This window comes from Solanum tuberosum, unplaced genomic scaffold, assembly GCF_000226075.1.
Source record: "Solanum tuberosum cultivar DM 1-3 516 R44 unplaced genomic scaffold, SolTub_3.0 scf00083, whole genome shotgun sequence".
NCBI classification, from domain to species: domain Eukaryota; kingdom Viridiplantae; phylum Streptophyta; class Magnoliopsida; order Solanales; family Solanaceae; genus Solanum; species Solanum tuberosum.
In genome coordinates this window covers 1,731,685-1,756,583 of record NW_006239015.1, presented here as the reverse complement: position 1 = coordinate 1,756,583, position 24,899 = coordinate 1,731,685, and the positions used below count along the sequence as shown (strand labels likewise).

The following is a 24,899-nucleotide window of genomic DNA, read 5'->3' as shown; positions in this document are numbered from 1 at the left end:
AACCACAATGGCCTAGACGGCGGTGCCATATATCTCCTGGTTGACGCAAAGCAACAAAAGCATGAGCAAAGGAATGAGCAGATGAAGATGACACAGGATAAACATCTCCTTCACTGGAAGCCTTGAGAAGAGGTTGACCCGTGACTTTGTCCTTAATAGAAGCAGAAGAAGAGTCAAAAGTTATGTAACAATTATTGTCAGCACATAACCTTTTAACATAAATTAAATTATGACTAAGATTAGGGACATGAAAGGTGGAGTGCAAATGTAAAGGACGAGATGCTACAGGTATTTGACAGTATCCAATTTTATTTATATCAAGCAAAGCGCCATTTCCAACTAAAACACGATCGCAACCATTGTAAGAGGATGTATGTACAAAATTACCTTCAGATAGGGTCATATGAGCAGAGGCAGCCGAGTCAAAGTACCAGAGAGCATTATTTGTTTCACCAACCGACATAGTCGCAAAAGACTTAAGGAGATCATTAGCAACAAAAGCATGATTGAAACGATTTGAACATTGCAATGCTTGGTGGCCAATAGAACCACAAATTTGACAAATAAGAGTCGAAGGATGGGAACCTAAAACTCCGGAGGATGGAGAACTTGTATTGGTGGACTGTGAGCTGTAAGAGACATGAGAAGCACTATCAATTCCTGATGTGATTTGTCCAGTAGAGTCATTGCGAGGAAAGTTGCTTGTCGTAGATCCTTGATGTTGTTGAAACATGCCAGATGATCCACGACCTCTGCCTCTAGGAGAATAGGTACGACCCCTGCTGCGCCTCCTTGATATGAATGAGCTGTACTTGAAGAGTTTGAATGTGTATTCTGAGCAGCAAAAGCTTGCGGAAGAGATGGTGGATCAGGACCTTTAAAGCGCTGCAAACGTTGTTCATGTAGTAACAACTTAGAACGAAGGTCCTCCAGTGTCAATTATCCTAGAAAATGAGTGATAATGCCAACTAAGTGTTTCCTAGGCCAATCAATACATGATCAATAAAGTCTTGATTTGAAACAGGAGAATTAATAGCTGCTAAGGAATTTGCAATTTGTTTTGCATCCCTCAGATATTGATCAATAGATGTAGAGTATGCTTTACGTAAGGTGGTGAGTTGTCGTTTCAAGTCAAGTGATTTTGCTTGACTAGCATCCATGTAACAACGATTTAAAGACAACCAAATATCATGAGATGTGGGTCAAAAGATGGACATCAACAAGAACCTCTCGTGATAAGGTAGCAAAAATCCATGATCTGACACTTTGATCTACTCGCAGCCATGAGCGGTAGTTGGGATTATGCTGCTGATTCCCGGAAAAATCACAAATAAATGGACTTGGAGGTTTAAAAGAGCCATCAAACAAATCCAAGTAAAATCATGAGAAATCAAAAGAGAGGTAAACTGAGTTCTCCACATCAAATAGTCTTCGACAGATTGAAGTTTGATTGTAACGAGATTCATAATATTTAGTGCAGCAAGAGATGTCGAAGAAGAAAAGGTGGGAGAAAAGATGGGATCAAAATTAGTAGAGCATGGAGAAACAAATGGTAAGCCACTAGTATTGCCAAGAGACGTGGATAACGCTTGACCAGATAAGGAAGTCGATATAGAGACCAAAGGAGATGGCACAGAAGGAAGAGAAAAAGAGGACGACAAAGGAGTTGTGGACATGGTAGAAATAGCAGAACTGATATTAGGTGTAGAAATTGGAAGAGAAGAGACTATTGAAGTAACAGGTTCCGAGATAGAAAGAGGCTGAGTAGTCATGGTTGAAACGAAAACAAGGAAAGAGAAGAAAAAAAAATCGTGGGCTAGATTTGGACTTCTGATACCATAAGAGAGTTTTGATAATAGCTCATTAAATATCAAAGCCTGCGCTACATATATTTATAACAAGGATATAAGAATCCTAGATATACTACAAGTCCTAGTTATACATCAATACACTAGACAATCCTAAGAGCCCTAATCTGATAAATATTAGAGTCCTAATAAATCATTCTTTTAACAATTTGTAAAAGAAAAAATGGCCAACTTTGTCCTTATAAGTCTCTCAATCTTAGTTATTGTTTTTACTTGTTCCTCAGCAATGAGAGTCCTCGATGAGACATCCGTAGACCCAAATGATCCTAGCGTTGTGGCAATGCAAAATTTGTTGTAGACGAGCGCAACAAGCAGGCTCAAACCAACTTTGAACTTGTAAAAGTGAATGCAGGAGGAATTGAGGTAATTCCTGATGGTACCGTTTATCAACTGAATATCACTGTCACTGAATCTCAAGTTTCCACGGCCCGTCTTGTGGCTGTTCTTGTGCATCCAGATGGTTCCAAAGAACTTATGTCTGTTGAGTGATTTTTTCTCTTTTACTATTTAATTAAGTATACGGTAGTCTAGGAACATTTATACGCTAATCATTTGTATGAAATTATTATTTGAATTAAGCATTTTATTGGCACTATTGATTTGTTCGGCCATATTATAGATGAGTGGTGATTTTTCGTTTTGAATAAATCATATTGAGATTATAAAAATTAAATGTCATGTTGTCTCAATCGTCTATTTTGAGAGTTTCCAAGCCCCACATGCGAGAACAATATAGTATATGTACTAAAATCATTATAACTAAATCATGTTGGTAGTATTTTTGTTTTTAGGTGTAAAATTCAGCATAGTACAGTATTTGATTATCAATTTTTAATTTCACATAATTAATATATGTATAAATAATGAAATTTTTTATATATGAAACTATATAATTAGACATATTCACTATCATATATACCATCATTATCCATATTTTCAGAATATCACTATTTTACCACTAATTAAAAGTTTACTAAGTATTAAATATTGAGGGAGATACACTTGAATACATGTATTTTGAGCGAGATTTATTATGTATCCTAGATACATTGGAGAGTGGCCAGCGAGATGTTAGGTAAGTTTCACATTATTTTATGCAAAATTAAAAAAAAAAAACGATTATGTCTTTAACCAACACCCAAATAACTTGTGTGAATGACCTAAAATAATTCACCAATTCCTCGACATCGATTAATTCACCAATTCGCTTCTCTGTAATTTTCTACAGAAAAACAGTGGTAAAACGAGTGGTCATTTTTCGCCAACGCCGTTTCGTGTATCAGTACAGTAGGTATGATTTTTTAAGTCTTCGATTGCCATTATTTGAAGTTGTTAATTGGGGATTTGCGATTCTTTTTTCCTTTGTATACTTTCTTCTAAGGATTTTCATAAAGCAAAGTTATAAATTGATCAACTGTTTCATGTTCTCGATGCTCACTCTGTAATTAATTCAACACATAGCTAGTGCACTTTTGTGTGTTTTGCGAGTTATTGCAAAGAAGCGTGTTTTAGCCATGCACATTCCAAAGAAAGAAATACTATGCTACTGTTACCATTTTAAGGAAAGTAATGATCTTTGCCTGCCTGTTGAAAACTCTGCATCCTATCGTGGTTCCAATACAGTTATGGTATCAGCATTCACGGACCCTTGGCTTTTAGAAGATCCTTGCTGTGGTGAAGCATGCCCTCCGGTAAATGCAGGTTGTTTAGGAGTAGGTAGTTCAGCGATATCACTCGTGAGCACTGACAGAACTGTGGAGACATTTGGCCTATCTTCTGCATATTCTTGAACACATAATAATCCAGTATGTACACATCTCACCATCTGTTTTTCGAAGCTTGAATCAAATATTTTGGGGTCTATCAATTTTATGATATTGTTTTCGTTCCACAACTTCCATGCCTAAAGAACAAAGACATTGTGAAACAGCGAAAATATTATTTTCAGAAGTTTCATAATTTTCTCCTCTATTTTTTTGGTTTGATGAGCTAGCTGAACATTAAAGCTTCATAGTTGCAAGAATGAACTTACATATGCAAGTAGAGTCAGTTCATCTTCATCATCATAAAAACTAGAGTTCTTCCTTCCACTGACAATTTCCAAGATCAACACACCGAAGCTGTAGACATCTGATTTTTCTGAGAATCTTCCGTGCATTGCATATTCAGGGGCCATGTAACCACTACATAACATATTAAACAGAAACTCAATGACAATTGATGACAGTTCATCCATGGAAAGGAAGCAATGTCAACTTACTATGTGCCAACAACTCTTATAGTGCGTGCCTGGTTTTGATTTCCTCCAAAAATCCTCGCCATGCCAAAATCCGAAATTTTTGGGTTTAGGTATTCATCCAACAGGATGTTGCTTGCCTTCAGATCTCTATGAATAATTCGTAGTCTTGAGTCTCTGTGAAGGTAAAGGAGGCCTCGACCAGTTCCTTCAATAATGATGGCTCGTTTACTCCAATCAAGGAACCTTTCCTGGTGTGAACCTGAAAGGTATCACCGAGAAATGTATGATGGATTTACAGTTTTCGTTTGAGTCTAGAAGTACTTAACTAGAAGGGCAGGCAAAACCAATAAGAGAAAGTTCTGCACTGACCAAAAAGATATGCATCTAAGCTTCTATTGGGCATGAAATCATACACCAGCATCTTTTCCCCTCTTTCTGTGCAGCAGCCGAGGAGTCTAACAAGATTATGATGTTGTAGTCTAGAAATCACGACCACCTCATTCATAAACTCCTGTTCCCCCTGACCAGAAGACTGTGAAAGCCTTTTTACTGCAATTTCTTGTCCATCTGGCAATTTTCCCTGCAGATAATCAATCTAATTTATTTCGTATTATTTGCACTTGTCAGGAACACTACAGAGATGTGTCAACAAACATTACTTTGTAGACTGGACCAAAGCCTCCTTGCCCCAGCTTGCTAGCTGAGTGAAATCTGTCAGTTGCATTTGCTAACATGTCAAAGCTGTACAAGGTGATATCTTCAATTTTGACTTGATTGATGTCATCTTTAATCATGCCGCCTTGGTAAAATTTTGAAGATGCTTCTCTTAAGAATGCTTCTTTTTTCCTCTTTCTTTCTGGTTTAGAATGGACATTCAGAAATCAAACAATTAGCAGAAATGGAAGTTCTAGTTTGTGTTCTCTAAAATCTCATTTGATTAATTACCTCTGTGCTTAGCCAACAATTTCCAGAAAAGATATCCACATAAGATAACTATTATTGAGCCTATCGAAACTGTGATTGCAATAGCTGCTACAGGGAAGTCTTTCTTGTCATTTGCAGCTGCAAAACATGTACAAGCAATAGACAGTTCTTGAGCATATCTTTCTTTCCATGGAAGTGAAAGCACTATATGAGAATTTGACTACTTCAATGGTATTGCAGATTATATTAGGATTTTCTTGGTTATATTCTTCAAAGCCTAGAAGACTTCAAAATTTCAACTCCTTGTTGTCCAAAACAATAAGCTAAAAAATTGAAAGCTTAAGGTTGAAAAGAACTATGTTACCAAGTTCGGAGTAGGCAAGACGAATGAACAAATCAGCCGCCCCATCCATGTAGTATTCTTGAATATCAATTAAGCTTCTATTCCAATGCATACAACCAATGCCTGTGTAGTATGAATATGCCATGCAGGAACAGTTACTTAAACAGTCACTTTCACAGTCTTCTTTCGCAGAGGATACCCAAATTACAAAATCTGGTACTCCCATTGTCTGCATCTTCAAAAACCCATCCTTTTTGCCCTTCTCAACATCAGTTTTGTTCCTTTCACAGTCTAATGCAGTCCTTCTGATGCATCCACCAGACCATTCTCCTTTCTCCCATTCTCCTTCATTTTTAGGCTTAAAACCTTGTATGCAACTGCATATTGGAGAGCTCTTTGGATTACAACTACTAAATGCCCCGCACTTAGCATAAAAATCACACTCACTTCGGGGATTTGCCCATGTTACCACCCAATCCTTCTTACTTTGATCCCAAACCTTCTCCTGATAAGACCCTGTTGAATTCAAGGAATAATAGAGTATCCAAGACTGATTTCCATTGGAATAAGTTTGGTATGCGGTGCCAGCATTATCAGCTACAAGGTCAACACCAGAGCGATAGGAAGATTTCATTTCTGGTAATCCAATATAGATCTGTTTATCCCATGGACTACTACGCCAGTAAGGAACGGTGTTATTCCAAATAAAAGCCTGGGGAATGTATTGAAGTTGAATTCCAGCTGAGAAGCTCCCAACAGATGGATCATCAGGACTTCTCCATGATTTCAGGAGAGCCGTTGTGTTAGTACTCTTATCAATGCCCATTTTCATGAGCTGTAAGACAGAATCTGTAGGATATTGAAAGCTTTCCCATAGAACTTTCCCGTTTGAGCTGTCTTTCAAGACTAAGTTGCCAGTGTCCAAGAGTTGAGCAGTAGAATTCTTCATAGAGTTTGAAATATTGGATGACCATATTATCTCCTTCTGTCCATTCAAGATTACAAGATTGCCATCTTCTGATAGTGTGAGTAATCCGCTAGAATCATTTATAGGCTTGTCTCTGTTAGCTACCCATACTGCAGTTGGTGTTGGTGATGGTAGGTTAAACATAATCCCTACATAACGATTTGCAGAATTCCCAGGACTGAAAAATCCCAGTTTAAATGTTTTGCCACTGGAAAAGACAGTTTCCGAGTCCCTCACGGGCTCACTACTGGTAATGGTGTCTGAAGCATTGGCACCAGAAAAAACTACATAAAAGCAACAAAGCAAAAGAAGAAATGATCGATATAAGCTCATACTGATTTCTTTTCTGCCAAAAGGTTCAGTCTATGAGAACTTCAACAATGACCTTTTTTAGCCACGAAAATAAGATTCTTGGATACTAATATTTCTCTTCAGTTTACTTGTCAACCAGGTATCAATTAATTGTTAGACCCGTGTTTTTCAGAGTAGTTTTGTGCATTTAGTACCTTTGATTCTGCAAAATTTCTTGGGCTGATGTGGCTTAAGCTCTGAGAATAGAAGCGGGACACGATTTTGTGTCACGTTGAATTTGATGGATCATCTCCTTTCCTATGGGTTTCCTTATTGACTCAATGAAGCACCCACCGTATCTGCTAATTCTGGAAGATATTTTAAGGGGGGTGTTTATTCTTTCAGGAAAGCGGTCTCCTCTCCATGTACAAGCTTAAGATAGTGATTTTTATTTTCCTCCAAAGCTCAGAGGTTTTTGTTTTTACTATCTCTTCTCAATTTGATGAGTGATGGCGTCTATTGAGAATTGGTATTCTATAAAATATTTTGTTACCTTAACTGTTGAAAATATTTTTCTCCAACTGAGTGATAATGACTTGCCTCACATATAAGGTATACAAAACCATGGACATATTTAGTCCATCTGTTCTGCTGCATTTTCTTGACCACATAATAGTCCAACCTGTGACCATTTCAAATTTCCATTTCAAACTGCAACTCTATTATCTTGGGGTCTACTAGTTTGACTAGGAGTGTCAAATGGTCCGGATTGAGTTGAAATTGAAAATATAAAAATGGGTTGAAATAGAAATTGGGTTGGGTCTTGACCCGCCCAAGTTTACTTTGGGTTCAAATGGGCTAAAAAATGGGCTGGTTCTTGATCCGCCCAATTTGATCCGATTAATCTCAATAATTTTAACATAGTGATATTTAACTTTTATAATCACAATTTAATTTCTACTCGAGTTTTTTTTTTTTAAAGGCAAAAGTGTTCATTACCCCCTGAACTTGAAGCTTTTTATTCGGTGTACACCTAAACTATATTCTGTTTTAATTACCCCCGAACTTGTTTATTCCTCAATCGCGTACACCTTTATTGTCCACTTGGCGTAGAAATTGACAACAAACTCTACTAGGCGCGTGAGGAAATAATTTTTTGCCACATCATAAAGCTACAATGGTAAAAAAATGTTTTAATTACCCCCGAACTTGTTTATTCCTCAATCGCGTACACCTTTATTGTCCACTTGGCGTAGAAATTGACAACAAACTCTACTAGGCGCGTGAGGAAATAATTTTTTGCCACATCATAAAGCTACAATGGTAAAAAAAAAAAACCTAAAATCTCCATTTTTCTTTAATATTTGACATATTTTCAGAATTTTCTCTCTATTATCTAACTATTTATTCTCCCTAATCCCTTCTCCCTTTTCAAATTTCAGAATTTTTCTCTCTTTTCGTTTTAATTGCATTTGCTAAATTCATGAATTATAATAGGAGACTTGTTTGTTTACGTGGGACTCCTCCAATTCTGAATTATAATACACCCAAAAAAGATGACGATGCACTAAGCTAGAAACTAGCCTTGATTCTCTTCAACCACCACTCACCTCTTTCAATATCTACCAAAATTTGTTTAAAATAATTTGTCTTCTACAACATGAGAATTCTTTTGCATTTACAAAAATGTGAGCTTTTCACCAATTTTTTAATATTTAAATGCTGAGAAAACAAACAATTATAATTATTCAATTTTTAGATTTAAAAAAAAGGGAAAATGGCCTGATATACCCCTCAACTTTGTCATTTACAGCTGATATGCCCCTCGTTATGAAAGTGATTCATATATATCCTTACCATTATACAAACGGCTCACATATACCCCTACTGTTACAAAATGAGCTCACATATACCCTTCATTTAACGGAAGTGAAAAAATTAGTTTTAAATTTATATCTTTGACTTTAATTTTTTTTTAAATCATTAAGGGGTATATATGATTCTTATAGCAAAGTTTAAGGTATATTTTAATCTTTTTCGTACATAAATTATTTTTGACTTCTTTGATTATCATTATTTGAGCTTTTTATTCTTATTTTTTTTTCTTTCATTCCTTAGTGTAAAGAAAAAAAGAATTGAACTACTTTTTTGTAGCTATATTATAATTTAAAACTTTTTTTTTTGTCTATATTGTAATTTAATTTTTGTATTTGAAGAAAAAAAATTGGTCATTTATAACAAGTTTTACAAGAATATTAGTGAAACATAAATAAATTCGACCATCAAAATAATAAATCTAAATTAGTCATTGAAACAAAAAAAGGTCAAAAAAAAGTTTTTTAAAAAAAGGTTTGAGGGGGATTAAATATAGAGCAACTTTCACATATAGCAAACAAAAAAATCATATTTGTATGCTATAGCAAAGTTTGCATAATTGCGCTCCATAGCAAACATATATATGTATAATTCGCTATACATATACAATTGAAAGCAGTTGTATAATCTGATTTGGTATACATATACAAAAAGATCAATTGTATAAAGTGAGAGAGGCAAGTGAGCGAGCGAGCGAGATCTGGGAGAGTGGCGAGCAAGATCTAGGAGAGGGGAGAGAGGGGAACGAAAAAATATATATATATACAATTTTCATGCATTTTATATATTTGCGTTTTTGTATAAAGTGAGTGAGGCGAGTGAGAGAGCGAGATCTGGGAAAGGGGAGAGAGGTTGCGTTTGTATAAAAAACGAGAGAGGCGAGGGAGAGAACGAGAGTGGCGAGCGAGATTCACCAGGAGAGAGGTGAAATAGCAATAGTTTGCTATGGAGTACAATTAAATCAAACTATATTTATAGCATTTAATTTGAATTAATAGTTTGCTATTATATACAATTTTATACCCATATGGGATTATATTTATTTTTAAAAAAAATTAAACTAAAATTAATTTTTTCCATTTCCGTTAGAGGAAAAAGGTATATGTGAGCCATTTGTATATAAGTAGGGGTATATATGAGCCACTTTCATAACGAGGGGTATATCAGCTCTAAATGACAAAGTTGAGGGGTATATCAGACCCTTTTCCCTTAAAAAAATAATCTTAATTAACAACCTATTTTTCATGAACGGATGTTGTTTCAAATTTTGTATTAATTAGATTCCTATATAATGTGTGTAATATAATACTCTAATTTGTGTTAAAGTTTAATTTACTCAGTTGAAGTTTTTAATTAAAAATATATATATACACAAAACAAATTTAAGAAGACGAAGAGACGTTGGCTGAGTCATGAGTGTTCTTCAAAAAGTGGGGAAATGGACCCGTTTAAGTTGGCATTTACTGCCATTAATATTTCTGATTAAATTCAAAACAATTGTGGCTAGGTGGGGCTATTATTTATCCAGCTGGAAATCCACATCACCACTTTTGTCAACTTGTCACACGCGTGTAGTCACGATTGGAGTAGGTGGACTATAAAAGTGTATGCGATGGAGGAATAAACAAGTTCGGGGGTAATTAAAACGGAATATAATTTAGGTGTACACTAAATAAAAAGCTTTAAGTTCAGGGAGGTAATGAACATTTTTACCTTTTAAAAAAGTAACAAATTGATAGATAAATCCTAAAAGGTGTTAAATAGATAATAATTCACACCTTTAATATAAGAACATATCTTAGTAAAGAGTTTTAAAAACGGTTGAAATTGGAGATTGAATTGGGCTCAATTGAGGATTCTCTTAAAATGGGTTAGACTTGAATGAGTTGAGATTGAACTCAATTCAAATTATCTTGAGCCCAACCCTTAAAATTCTAAGCGGATTGGACTGGTTACCTATGTTTGGGTTCATTTTTGACACCCCTAAGTTTGACAATCTTGTTTCCATTCCAGAAATTCCATGCCTTCAGAGCAAAGGCATTGACAAAATAATAGCAAATTGAGCTACGGAAAGTTGACGTTTCATTCTCCATAACTATAAACATCTGATCTTTCTGAGAAACTTCCTTCCATTTGCCTGTTCAGGCACCATGTCACCACAACATCATATAATAATTTTGAATGGTTACTAATTGTCTTATGTTAGACAACGAAATCGCGAAAATAATATATAAGAACTAACTTTATCCAACAACCCACTCGTTATCTCCTTTTAAACCATGAAATAGAGAGAATGATGCACCTGATGTGGGTTGTCAGCACAATCCTTCCAATGCCCAAAATCTGAAATTTTAGGGTACAGTTTTTCATCCAAAAAAAAATGTTGCTTACATTCAAATCTTCTCAATGAATAATCTTTAGTCTAAATTTTTGTGAAGGTAAGACTCCTCAGTCTATTCCTTCAATGACGATCACACGTTGACTACAATGATCATGCGACTCTTCCTCTTTAAGGGGTGAACTTGAAACTAATAAATAGAAATGTATGAAATTAATAATTTCAAATCAAATTATCAGTTAGAGAAGCATCCAATCTTCTTTTGGCATGTCTTCATAGACCAACAGTTTCTTCCTGTCTTCAGAGTCAACTGGAATGCAAAGCTTAGTCCAAATCCCGATCCACAACAACAATTATGCCTCAATTCCAAACAAGTTAGGGTCGGCTATATGAATCCTCATTTCTTCATTCATTTAAGTCCAAATCATACGATCATCATACTAATATTGTGGAAACGCCAAGATTTTTTTTTCATGCTACTTGTTAACAACATTGAGTATGAACTCTTCCCTTATTATTGCTTAGATACGGATTTTGTAACCAAACAATGGTGTTTCAATTTTCTATTTATTTATTAATTGGGGTCCTTTTTACAGGTGGGTGCTGAGCATAAAAGAAATTTGTATTTTGAACTCCAAATTCAGATATGGAATACCCTTTGTTAAGGAAACTAACTTGTTAATCTCATGACTGAAATTCTCACTGCTAAAGGACTCAGCTCGGTTTAAACTTCTCTTGGATTCTAAATGTAAAATCACATACAAGAATAATTACTGGAAATGAATAAGATATATGCCTACACCAAAATTATATGATCTCTATCGTGCTTCCATAATAGTAATGCTAACATCGTTCACAGAGACTTGAATTCTAGAGGAGCCTTTCTTGGAAGGGGTCGGTCTTGTTGTAAATGCAGGTTGTTTAGGACTTGGTAAATCATCAATTTCCCGGGTGAGCATAGACAAAACTGTGGAGACATTTGGCCTGTCTTCTGCATATTCTTGCACGCATAATAGTCCAACATGCACACATCTATGAATCTCCTTTTTGAGCTGTAGTTCAATTATCTTGGGGTCAACCAATTCGACAATCTTATTTTCGTTCCACAACTTCCATGCCTGAAGAGCAAGAGTATTGACTATGAAAAGTTGACATTTCATATGAAGTGGAGCTTAGTTTTCATAAAAACTTACCCATGCTAGAAGGCTTAATGCACCATCATCTTGGTAAAAGCTATTGTTCCTCCTTCCACTAATAATTTCTAGTAACAATACGCCAAAGCTGTAAACATCTGATTTTTCTGAGAATCTTCCTCTCATTGCATATTCAGGTGCCATATAACCACTGCATCACATTATAAATTTGAACGATTACTTGTTCTTTTCATTTTAACCATGAAAAAAATGGAGAATGAGATTCACAAACTTACTAGGTTCCAACAACCCTAATTGTATTGGCCTGATCTTGGTTGCCTGCAATAATCCTTGCCATACCAAAATCTGAAATTTTAGGGTTCAGGTATTCATCCAACAAAATGTTGCTTGCCTTTAAATCCCTGTGGATAATCCTTAGTCTTGAATCCCTGTGAAGGTATAGGAGGCCTCGGCCGATTCCCTCAATGATGATCACACGTTTGCTCCAATCAAGGAAGTATTCCTCTTCAGAGTGTGCACCTGTAAGTACATTGAAAATGTAACAGTTCGAATTTTTTTCTTTTTTAGTTAGACAATACGGAATATAAAGAAAAGGAAATAAAAGAAAAAGAAACCAACCAAAGAGATAGGCATCCAAGCTTCTTTTTGGCATGTATTCATAAACCAGCATCTTCTCCCCTCTTTCTATGCAGCAGCCAAGGAGTCTAACAAGATTACGATGCTGAAGTTTGGAAATCACCACAACCTCATTCATAAACTCCTCTTGCCCCTGACCAGAAGACTGTGAAAGCCTTTTCACAGCAATTTCTTGTCCCTCTGGAAGTTTTCCCTGCAGTTATATCGAATGACTTCAATATCTTTTCTGAAAAAAAGATAATAAAACACTCTCAAACAAAAAAAAATTACTTTATAAACTGGACCAAAACCACCCTGCCCAAGCTTGCTAGACAGATGAAAATTGTCAGTTGCATTTGCTAGCATGTCAAAGTTGTATATGGTTAGATCTTCAAATTTAACTCTGTAAATGTCATCTCTAGCCAAACTTAGCTTGTAATAGCTTGGAAATGATTTTTTTGATAAGAGCTCACGCTTTCTCTTCCTTCCTGATTCAAAATACACATTGAAAGATCAAATCATTTGTCTGATTAAAGCTACTGTAGATAAGCTTGATACCTACCTCTATGTTTAGCCAACAGTTTGCTGGAAATGTATCCCAAAATGGCAATGACTATTGAGCAAATTATTGGAACTATGATCCTGATGGCTACTTTATTGCTCTTCTTTTGTTCTGCATTTCAAAATAGTGTTCATTATTACAATTGCATTTCGACATGCAGAGAACAAGTAAACATACATGTTGTTTTCTAGACAGTAAGCTAAAGAATGCAAACCTAAGTGTAAAGAGGTACTACCTTGTTCAGTATATGCAAGGCGAATGAATAAATCAGCCCCACCCTTGGAGAATTTCTGAGAATCAATTAAGCTCCCTTCCCAATGCATACACCCTATGCCTGTGTAGTATGAATAAGCTATGCAGGATAAATTTCTCAAGCAATCACTTTCACAGTCTTCTTTGGCTGAAGGTACCCAAATAGCGGAATCCGGCACTTTCATTGACTGCAACTTCAAAAACCAATCTTGCTTACCTTGCTCAACGTTAGAGTTGTTTCTTTCTTTTTCTAACACAGTCTTTCTGATGCATCCATTTGTCCAGTTTCCTTTGACCCACTCCTCTTGATTTTTTGGTTTAAACCCTTGCAAACAACTACAAATTGGTGAACTTTCAGAATCACAGCTTCCAAAAGGTCCACACTTTCTATAAAAATCACACTCATTTGAAGGAGTTACCCATGTGACTTCCCACTCATTCTTCCTAGCATATAAATCTTTTTGTTGCAGAAATCCTGTTGAGTTCAAAACTAAGTACATAATGTCATCACCTTGGTATGCATATGAATAGTAGAAGTAGGTGGTGCCCATGTTGTCATTTACTAGCTCAAATCCACTGAAATAGAATGAAGTCATGTTTGGTACTCCACTAAAAACCTGTTTATCCCATGGACCGCTACGCCAATGAGGTAAGCCATTCTTCCATATGAAAATCTGAGGAATTGTTTCAGTTTGAATACCAGCTGAGAAACTCCCATCAGATGGATCTACAGGACTTCTCCATGATTTCAACAGATTTGTGGTGTTAGTACTCTTATCTGTGCCAAGTTTCATGTGCTGCAAGTAGGAATCTGAAAGATCACTAAAACTTTCCCATAGAACTCTCTCACTGGAATTGTCCTTCAAAACTAAGTTTCCAGTATCCAAAAGCTGGGCTGTAGAATTTCTCACAGCTGGTGAAATATTTGATGACCATACACTCTTCCCCTGTCCATTCAAGATTACAAGATTGCCATCTTCTGATATTGTTACTCTTCCACTAGAATCTTGTAAAGGCTGGTCTCTGTTGGCTACCCATATAACAGATTGTGATTTCATATTAAACATGACACCAACATAACGATTCGCCGAATTCTCAGGACTAAAAAACCCCAATTTGAATGTTTTGTTATTAGAGACTAAAGTTTCTGAATCTTGCAGGAACTCATTGATACTAATGGAGTCTGATGAAGCATTTGTTATATGAAAAAACAGAACAAGAAAAGCACACCAAAGAAGTATCTTCTTACAGCTTAAGCTCAGCTTCATTTCTTATCAAGTTTTCTTCTCCCAATAAGCACTAGAATTGTAGTTATCATCTGAAATTGATTTTCCTATAGTTGCAGTATTTGTTGATATTTTCTCACTGTTTGCTCAATAGTATCATTTTTCGTCTTAATTTGCCAACAACTATCTGGATCAGATGCCTTGATTGACCCGTCATGTTACACTTGGGTGATAACTAAAATATTTTATCATTATTATTCAACTTAGGATGGTAAGCAAACCACATCAGCGTTATGGAGACTTCCATACTAATTAGAAATGTCAACAATATGATGTTTCATGGTCAATTTTAAGCTGTCATAACATAGGATTTGTCAGTATTTAGATTCAACCTCTTTATTTGAACATGTAGTTCAAATGTCAAGTTATTAAGAAAGATATATTATTGAATTAGGCAGTGGGCAGAAAGATCCTTCACCTAGAATAAGATTGTCTACATAATCTCTACACCATTATATGACATAGGTTAGGCATCTTCCTGGAAAAGGCCATTTAAAAGCCAGTTATTTTATTGGGTTATGTTTGAATAGAGAGGTAAGGTAATGATCAATAATGCTTCATTTTGTTTCCCTTTTTTTGGGTGTGTATTTGACCAAAATCTTACAACAACAAAAAAAGTGATGCGCATCACGAATTAGATCGCGAATAATAGGACACTATAGTTCCTATTAAGCCAATTGATGTCATTCAAGTTTCCAATCTAATTGGTCATGCTGGAGGATCAACTGATACTAGACAAAAAAGGTTGTTACAATTTAAGTTTTTGAGTATGTTCCGATGTCACTTTATGATTGGATTCCCGATCTGCTTGATTTTCTGTACACTAGCTAGGGAAATTCATGTAGATGGACAAATTTGCAAGAAAATGTAGTTTGATATACTTGAAATATTTGAATTGAGCAAATATCACAATAAAAAATTACTACTACAAGACTTCAACCAATTAATGTGATAAGGATGAAACTTTGAACATCTCTTTTCCTAATTTGTTTGTTACAAAATTGCTTTTGTATAATTAGAAGAACAGATGATAAAATCATAACTGAGTATTCTGTGAATTTCTTTCCCCAGGCAAATAATTCATTCTATCAGACTCGGAGGTTTGGTATTAATAGACCTCTTATGAGCATTTGATCTAATATGAACAGTGACTAAAAGTTGATTAAATTCATAAATTTTATTGAACTCTGGAGATGTCAAACAAACACGGTACAGAAGCTTGAATGAAGGGATTAGATCCACCTCCGCCTCCGAATTTGGTAGTCGGACATGAAAAGCTGAATTACAAGAACAAATGTCCTTTCCGGAGATTACAAAAGGTCAGTATTTTCCTCTTACTTTAATCTGCCTAATTTTTAAGATTTAATAGCATTATTAGCAAATGGGGGAGCGTTGTGATAAAAAATTGTCACTTAAAGTATGACTTTTAGCCATGGGAAGGAATTGCTCGGCAATTCATCAATAACAATGTTACTGCTCCTTTTCTTTTCTTTTTTTTTTCCTTTTTGTTGTTTATGTTGCCGGGAATTGGCTGAAGCCAGAGGGGCCTCGAACTCCAAGTTTTGATCTTACTCATAAGAAATATAGTTTTCCTTGGAAAGATAACTCTTGATCTGATGTTCTGCATTAAGTATATAAAATATTCACATCGATATATGAAAGTATCTAGAGTATGTAAAAGAACTTGGATACATCACCTAATACTCATCGTTTTAATGTTAATAGGTTGGAAGAGTAGATTATTTCACATATTATTACCAGTTTGTAGAATGCTTATCTCACTCTCATAAGTTTACAATCCAAAAATGAGATTACAAATGCAAGAATATTAATAGGATTCTTCATTATAATATTTAGTAAAGGCATCAGCAGAATAATAGGTTTATTAACAATTCTAAGGAAAGGAGTAATCTTTGTCTGAATTTTGAAAAATTTACATGCTATCTCAGAAGGTTTCTTGTCCTTTGTTACCTGTGATACTGCAAATATTCTTGGGCTGACATGACTTGAGTTCCAAGAACAAAAGTGGTGCAAGATTTCACATCATTTCAGCAATTTCTGATGTGAATTGGATGCATGTTCCCCTTTCCTACAGGCTTCCCTGTTGATTTGGTGACCCTCCAACCACGCTGTAAGAATGCCTTTGTCTAGAAAAGTTGTTCATCTTCAGAGTCAGCTGTAATACAAAGCTAACTCTAAATGATCTCAATCCGTGGATAGGATTCTCTAAATTTCTGCAAACACCTGTTTAGGCTACTTGTTGACAACTCTGAGTTTGAAGTCTAGCTTTGCTTCTTCTTGCTTGGATATGGGTTCTGTTATCAAGCATAAGTGACTTGCAGGGTTAACACTTTTCTCTTGGATTCTTAATGTACTGAGGTAATATTGAGTGGAACCATTATAATAAGAACCAGAAACAGTAATAATTACAGAGAAAAGAATACTATCATGCCTAAATAAAAATCGTATATGCCTTATCGTCCTTCCATAATAGTAACGGTAACATTGTTAATGGAGCCTTGAGATTTAGAAGTGCATTTTTTGGAAAAGCTCGGTCTTGTTGTAAATGCAGGTTGTTTAGGACTTGGTAAATCATCAATTTCCCTGGTGAGCATAGACAAAACTGTGGAGACATTTGGTCTGTCTTCTGCATATTCTTGTACACATAATAATCCAACTTGTACACATCTCACCATTTCTTTTTCAAGGTGCAGGTCAGTTATCTTGGGATCAACCAATTCCACAATCTTGTTTCCAATCCAACATTTCCACGCCTGAAGAGCAAGCACGTTGACAAAACATTGGAAACTTGAACTATGAAAAGTTGACATTTCATATGAATTGGAGCTTAATTTTCATAAGAACTTACCAATGCTAGCAGGCTTAATGCACCATCATCTTGGTGAAAGCTAGTGTTCCTCCTTCCACTTATAATTTCCAATAACAATACTCCAAAGCTATAAACATCTTGGTGAGCATAGACAAAATTGTGGAGACATTTGGTCTGTCTTCTGCATATTCTTGTACACATAATAATCCAACTTGTACACATCTCACCATTTCTTTTTCAAGGTGCAGGTCAGTTATCTTGGGATCAACCAATTCCACAATCTTGTTTCCAATCCAACATTTCCACGCCTGAAGAGCAAGCACGTTGACAAAACATTGGAAACTTGAACTATGAAAAGTTGACATTTCATATGAATTGGAGCTTAATTTTCATAAGAACTTACCAATGCTAGCAGGCTTAATGCACCATCATCTTGGTGAAAGCTAGTGTTCCTCCTTCCACTTATAATTTCCAATAACAATACTCCAAAGCTATAAACATCTGATTTTTCTGAGAATCTTCCTTCCATTGCATATTCAGGTGCCATGTAACCACTGCATCATGTTATAATTTTGAATGTTTACTTTTTGTGTTCTTTTCATTCATGAAAAGATAAAAGGGAAAGATACAAGAACTTACTAGGTTCCAACTACTCTGCTTGTGTTGGCCTGATCTTGGTTGCCTGCAAAAATCCTTGCCATCCCAAAATCTGAAATTTTGGGGTTCAGGTATTCATCCAACAAAATGTTGCTGGCCTTTAAATCCCTATGAATAATCCTTAGTCTTGAATCCCTGTGAAGGTAAAGAAGGCCTCGACCAATTCCCTCAATAATGATCACACGTTTACTCCAATCCAGGAACTCTTCCTCTTGTTGTTGTGACCCTGAAAATACATCGCGAATTTGACAAGTTTAAATTAAAGAAAAGTTTGTTTTAGTTAGACTATGGAAAATAAAAGAAAACTAATCATAACGAACCAAAGAGATAGGCATCCAAGCTTCTTTTTGGCATGTATTCATAAACCAGAATCTTTTCCCCTCTTTCTATGCAGCACCCAAAAAGTCTAACAAGATTACGATGTTGAAGTTTTGAAATCACCACAACCTCATTCATGAACTCCTGCAGCCCCTGACCAGAAGACTGTGAAAGCCTTTTCACAGCAATCTCTTGTCCATCTGGCAATTTCCCCTGCAATTATATCATATACTTGGTTATGTTTTCTTAAAAACAATTGTAAGACACTCAATCAAACAAATCCTTACTTTGTAAACTGGACCAAAACCTCCCTGTCCAAGCTTGCTGGACAGATGAAAATTCTCAGTTGCGTTTGCTAAGATATCAAAGTTGTATACAAGCAGTTCTTCCAATTTAGCTTGATTGATGTCCTCTGTAATCTTGTCTTCCTTGTAATAGTTTGGCGATGATTCACTTGATAAGATCTTACTCATTCTCTTCCATCCTGATTCAAGAGGACATTAGAGATAAAGTGATTCGTATGATTAAAGCTACTATGGATTTTCTAATGTTTCAGATAAGCTTGTTACCTCTGCGCTTAGCTACATATTTGCAGGAAATGTATCCGAAAATGGCAAGAATTATTGAGCCTACTGGGACTATGATGGCAATGACTACTTTATATTCTCTCTTTTGATCTGCATTACAAAATAAGTGTCCATTATACATATGTCATTGGCAAGCAGAGTTTTATAGCTTATATTATAGTTCTGAAATGCAGGTCTTACCACGCTCAGAGTATGAAAGGCGGAGGAATAAATCTGCCCCACCGATGGAGAATTTCTGAACATCAAGTAAGCTTCCTTCCCAATGCATGCATCCTATGCCTGTGTAGTATGAATAAGCTATGCATGAAGTATTCCTCAAGCAACCGTTAACACAATCTTCATCTGCAAAAGGTACCCAAATAGCAGAATCCGGCACTTTCATTGACTGCAGCTTCAGAAACCAATCTTGCTTCCCTTGCTCAAGGTTAGAACTGTTTCTTTCGCTCTCTAACATGGACTTTCTGTTGCATCCACGAGTCCAGTTTCCTTTTCCCCATTCCTCTTCACTTGTCGGCCTAAATCCCTCTAAACAAGAACAGATTGGTGAGCTTGTAGGATCACAGCTTCCAAAAGGTCCACATTTTCCATAAAAATCACACTCAGTTGCAGGAAATTCCCATGTTACTTCCCAATCATTCTTACTAGGATCCATATATTTCTGCTGCAAAAACCCTGTTGAGTTCAAGGTGAAAAACGTCAGCTCAATCTGATTTGCATATAAATAGGTAAGGTACACGGTGCCCTTGTTGTCATTAACTAGATCAAATCCATTGAGATAGAATGAAGTCATGTCTGGTACCCCAATGAAAACCTGTTTATTCCATGGACCACTACGCCAATGAGGTTTCCCATTCTTCCATATGGAAATCTGGGGAACTGTTTCAGGTTGAATACCAACTGAGAAACTCCCAACAGATGGATCTGAAGGACTTATCCATGATTTCAGCAGATTTGTCGTGTTAGTACTTACATCAACGCCAATTTTCATGGTCTGCAAGAAGCAATCTGAAGGATCCCGAAAACTTTCCCAGAGAACCCTCCCATTGAAGCTATCGTTCAAAACTAAGTTTCCAGTATCCAAGATCTGCGCTGTGGAATTTCTCACAGCTGGTGAAATATTTGATGACCATATACTCCTATTCTGTGAATTCAAGATTACAAGATTTCCATCATCAGATATTGTCACTCTTCCACTAGAATCCTGTAAAGGTTTCTCTCTGTTGGCAACCCATACAACAGTTGGTGGTTGGACATTAAACATAACACCAACATAACGATTCGTCGAATTTTCAGGACTAAAGAACCCGAATATGAATCTTTTGTCATTGGAGACTAAAGTTTCTGAATCTCGCAGGAATTTATTGGTGCTAATGATACCTGAAGCAGTTGATATAGAAAGAAACAGAAGTATCTCTCTTGTGCTTAATTTCATTGCTTATGAAGTTTTTCTTCTGCCAATTTGCATGTGAATTAGTTCTGTATAAACTAAAATGGAGAATACCTATAGCTGCAGCCTGCAATACTATTTGCTCACACTTCTTTCTCTTTTCGTTATGCTTTGAATGTTATCTTTTGTGTTTGTCAGCTGTTGGTGTAGATCAAATGCATTGGCTGAGCCGTCAAGTTGGAATTTCTGCACTTTGATTAATATAATGTACTTGCCCATTAGCTCACAAAGACTTGCCAAACCACATCAAGCGTTTGGAAACTTCTATACTAAATAGGTATGAACATACAATGTCAACAAGTATATTCTCCCCCATGTGAATACAAATGACAAAACCAACTAGTACGTCTCTGTTTCAAGCAAGTTGATGTCGGCTATATGAATCTTCACTAATCATGTTTCTCATTAAAAATAATCTCTAAGTCAACATCAATTATAAAAGATACAAAAAGTAAATTGATTTTTTATTTTAAAGTAAATTGATTGAACAAGGACTTCAGTGCTTGATTTGAACACGGTGGTTTAAATGTCAGATGATTAAGAAAAGGTATATTGACTGAACATCCTTCACATGAAATGAGATTGTCAACGTAATCTCTGTATCATAACATAATGTGGGTAGGAAACTTCGTAGGAAAAGGTATGTAAAAGTCAAAAATATTAAGGGTCGGAAGAATTGACAAAAAGGGTGATTGGCAGATGATTAGAGATCTGAACTAATGATGGTGTGTTTAATACGAAGGATAAGTAAGTTTCTTAAGTATTTATTTTCTAGTGTTTGATAGGTAAGTAAAACAATATTATCTTAAAAGCATTTATATGTAGTATATTTTAAACAAATACTATAAAAGATGAAGGTGTGGAGATAGAGGTGTGGTGTCAGGTGTGGGTATATGAAATGTCACTTGTAGAATTTGTTTTACTTTCACTAAGAGAAGTCATTTTCGTCATTTTTTAAGAACTTGTTTTTCTAGAAAAACATTTTAAAAAAAATATTTTCCACCATACCAAACACACCCTAAGTAGATGTTAATCCGACCACTTTCTCATCTTTAATTACCTTTAACTCTCTCGTCTTTGTTACCCTACTCTTCTGTTTTTAATCTTTTCCTGATGATATTTTTCTTAGTCAATGAGTTGAACTTTTTGATTAATAATAATATTTTTGGTGGTCAAACTCAATATGAGATTCTCGATCGATTACATTGAAGTTTTCGTAAGGAACTTGTCTATACTCTTTATATGGATTATTATCTTTTATATGGTGGATATGCTTATGTTATTTTCTTCGTGTATAGCATTTCTTATATATACCGTTTCTTTAAGAGAATGCAATAGGTTATTATAAGTTCTAAGAGTTGACTTAACACACTTAATCTATTGTGGAAAAGAACAGTATTGTCCTCTTTTTCTTTTCGCCATCCCTACCCCATTTTTTTTTGTTTGATGAAAATTCTTGAACTATTTGCTGCAATAATCTATAAGATTTCTCTTGATATTTCTCTCATTTTCTATTTGTGATTTTATCTTGCCTCTCATCTTTTTGACATTTATAAGTAATACAAAATAGGCACCTAAATAACAAGTATATACAATAGTTTTAATTTTCACCAACATAGCAATAAATTTTTACAAAAACATAAAATAATATTAATGAAAAAATTAAAAAATACAAGAATATACTATTTAAGACTTTAATTAACAATATATGCATATACTCCTTTTTAACTTCTTTTAATTACAAATATAGCAAAAATTGATTTTTCGAGTTTTATTTACATAATTAATTTAGCATTACTTTTTCCCTTCTTTTTGGGTTATGTGCGTACTTTATGGTGATGATAATTATGGTACACGAGATAAACATAATATTGGGGGAAAAAAGATAACGTGTATAACAATGAAATATTAAAGAAGGAAAAAAGTAATATTAAATTAATTATATAAATAAAACTCGAAAAATCATTTTTCTTTGCTATGTTTGTAATTAAAAAAGAGTAGGTGCATATATTGTTAATCAAAATCTTAAACAATATATTCTTGTAAATTTCACATATATAAGAAAGCTTTTAAAGTTTATAACCTTTTAATGTAGTGGATAGAGTTATTCAATATTTCGTATAGTGAAAGATAACATGTATCTTGTAAAATTATTCTAGGTATCTGCAAATTGCCCCGAACATCATGACTCTAAAAATGATCGTTATAGCTATTTGTTTTGTCTAATATTCTTTTAGTTATAATTAAATACAATTTAATCAACTTTCTATGGAGGTAAAACTAATATGTTAAAGTAAAACACTTCCCCGAAAAGCAGATTTGGATATTGTTGTCCGCAAAATGACAAGAATCGTGATGGTAAAAATAAGAATATCGTTGGAAGATGAAAGAAATGGAAACATCAATCTACGGTTTATTTGCATTTAGGTTTGTGAAATGATATAAATTTGTCGTCCATTAATAATTGTGATCAAATATATCTTTCATGTATATGGACTGTGAAAGGCCTTGTACATGTAGAACTAAAAAGAAGTTTCCTTACCAACATGAGTTGTGGTGTAGTGGTAGGATTGCCCCATCCTTAACTAGAGGTTTCAGGTTCAACTGTTGAAGCCCTGCGTATGGAAAAATTCTGTTGGAGCATCACCCCCAAATGGATCCCACATTGCACAATTCAAAGTTAGTTGGGGGCTCAAATACGGACTCCAGACACCGTATAGAAAAATCAGAAAAAAAAGGTCCTATTCGTAACTAACAGCGACAATTATCATGTCTCTAATTTGGGGTGTATAAAATCGAACCAAACCACAAACCGAGTCACACCAAAAAAAAAACTCGACTAGTGATTTGGTTTGACTTGGTTTGGTATTGAAAAAAAAACCCCGACTATATTTGGGTTGGTTTGGTTTTAACTAAAAAAAATCAATCCGAGACCAAACCAACCCAACATTATATATGTAATTTTAAAATTTTATTTTATACATAAAAATATTTACTTTGATATAATTTTAAAATATTTCTTATACTATTTCATAGTTTTTATCTTTTAATATATTACTTCAAATTTAAAACTTAGAATTCGGAATAGTCCAATAAAGATTATAGTTCATAGATGTTGATAATTATAATAAAACTTAAATCAAAATCAAATTAATACTAATGCAAAAAGAAAATCAATTCAACACTAAGAATGACAATAATATTGAATATTTGTTCTTTAGTTTTACATTGGTTTAGACAATTAAAATACATAATCTAATTTTAATTTTCCTTAAATATTATTTTAATTTCCTTTAATATTTAGTCATGTAACTAATACTTATTAAACTTATTTTAGCATGATTTAGTACTTTTAAATTATGATCATTTTCATAATGAATTTGCAATATTTATTTATATGATAATTTCATTATTATTTTTTATTGAATATTTTAGTGTCATCAGTACTCATCTCATATTTTGTGTTATTTTCTTAAGAAACACCTTAGATAATTGTATTTTGGTTGGACTAAAGAAATATTTGGAGCACAAGTTAACTATATGTTTGTATTCAAACTTCACCGAAAAATTTCAAAAATCTGAAATTTTTTGAGGTTTATTAGTTTTGTTTGATTTATAAATTTAAAAATTTGACACAATGGTTTGGTTTGGCATCTGAAAAACCCGAACCAACCCGAGGTTGAAAAATCCAAAAAAATCTGAATTTTATTAGTTTGGTTTGGTTTATAAATTTAAAATTTTTACACAAATGATTTGATTTGATATTTGAAAAACTTCAACCAACCCGATCATATACACCCCTATCTCTAATTGCTCACTTTGCTTCAAGCCCATTCTCGACTGAGCCCATTAACCAAAGGAGGCCCAAATATGATTCCCAGTACCATAAATGACCCGATTCAATCTCTTTATGTTTAGGGCCAGTACTCTTTGGATGAGAAAGCCTCCTCTTTTCTTCTTCAATTCTCAAATCGACATTCACACCATCACTTACTCACTACCCACGGAAGCTTTCTCGCACATGTATCTTTTTTAACAAGGAAAAATCATCCTTGAGCTATGCGAAATGAATTAAATTTTTCTCTAAACTTTTCGAAAGATTTCATTCTTCTTAGCCATCATCCATCATTGTTCTAAATCGATCACCACAATAACAATTTATTCTTTCCACTTGAAGATCATTATTACTCTATGGTCATTTTATCTTGACAACAATCACATAACATACACACAGAAATTTCACATAATTAAAATTATCTTATTTAAACGATCATCTTTACTATTTTCCCCTTGTCAATATTTTAATTCTGTTGTAAAATCAGTACCGTCCTCGACAACTAAAACTC

The 24,899-nt window shown here is 34.7% G+C and overlaps 2 protein-coding genes across 2 annotated transcripts; both read right to left on the bottom strand.

Annotated features, from left to right (window-relative positions):
• Positions 1 to 3,274: 3,274 nt before the first annotated feature.
• Positions 3,275 to 7,194, bottom strand: LOC102606300 (G-type lectin S-receptor-like serine/threonine-protein kinase At1g11300). The gene is made up of 7 exons (XM_015308693.1): positions 5,396 to 7,194; positions 5,053 to 5,169; positions 4,767 to 4,963; positions 4,477 to 4,687; positions 4,129 to 4,366; positions 3,901 to 4,051; positions 3,275 to 3,771 (listed from the first exon to the last, which is right to left on the bottom strand). Exons 1-7 carry the CDS (start codon positions 6,672 to 6,674, stop codon positions 3,472 to 3,474), a joined length of 2,493 nt encoding a protein of 830 aa, XP_015164179.1. The 5' UTR covers positions 6,675 to 7,194; the 3' UTR covers positions 3,275 to 3,471.
• A 4,421-nt stretch (positions 7,195 to 11,615) lies between these two features.
• On the bottom strand, positions 11,616 to 20,760 carry LOC102585590 (uncharacterized). The gene is made up of 16 exons (XM_015308641.1): positions 19,287 to 20,760; positions 19,089 to 19,196; positions 18,807 to 19,003; positions 18,522 to 18,732; positions 18,184 to 18,427; positions 17,948 to 18,098; positions 17,680 to 17,852; positions 17,584 to 17,635; positions 17,299 to 17,488; positions 13,412 to 14,698; positions 13,177 to 13,287; positions 12,906 to 13,102; positions 12,618 to 12,828; positions 12,275 to 12,518; positions 12,039 to 12,189; positions 11,616 to 11,963 (listed from the first exon to the last, which is right to left on the bottom strand). The coding sequence occupies exons 1-16, from the start codon at positions 20,536 to 20,538 to the stop codon at positions 11,664 to 11,666; spliced, it is 5,079 nt and encodes a 1,692-aa protein (XP_015164127.1). The 5' UTR covers positions 20,539 to 20,760; the 3' UTR covers positions 11,616 to 11,663.
• Between the last annotated feature and the right edge of the window lie 4,139 nt (positions 20,761 to 24,899).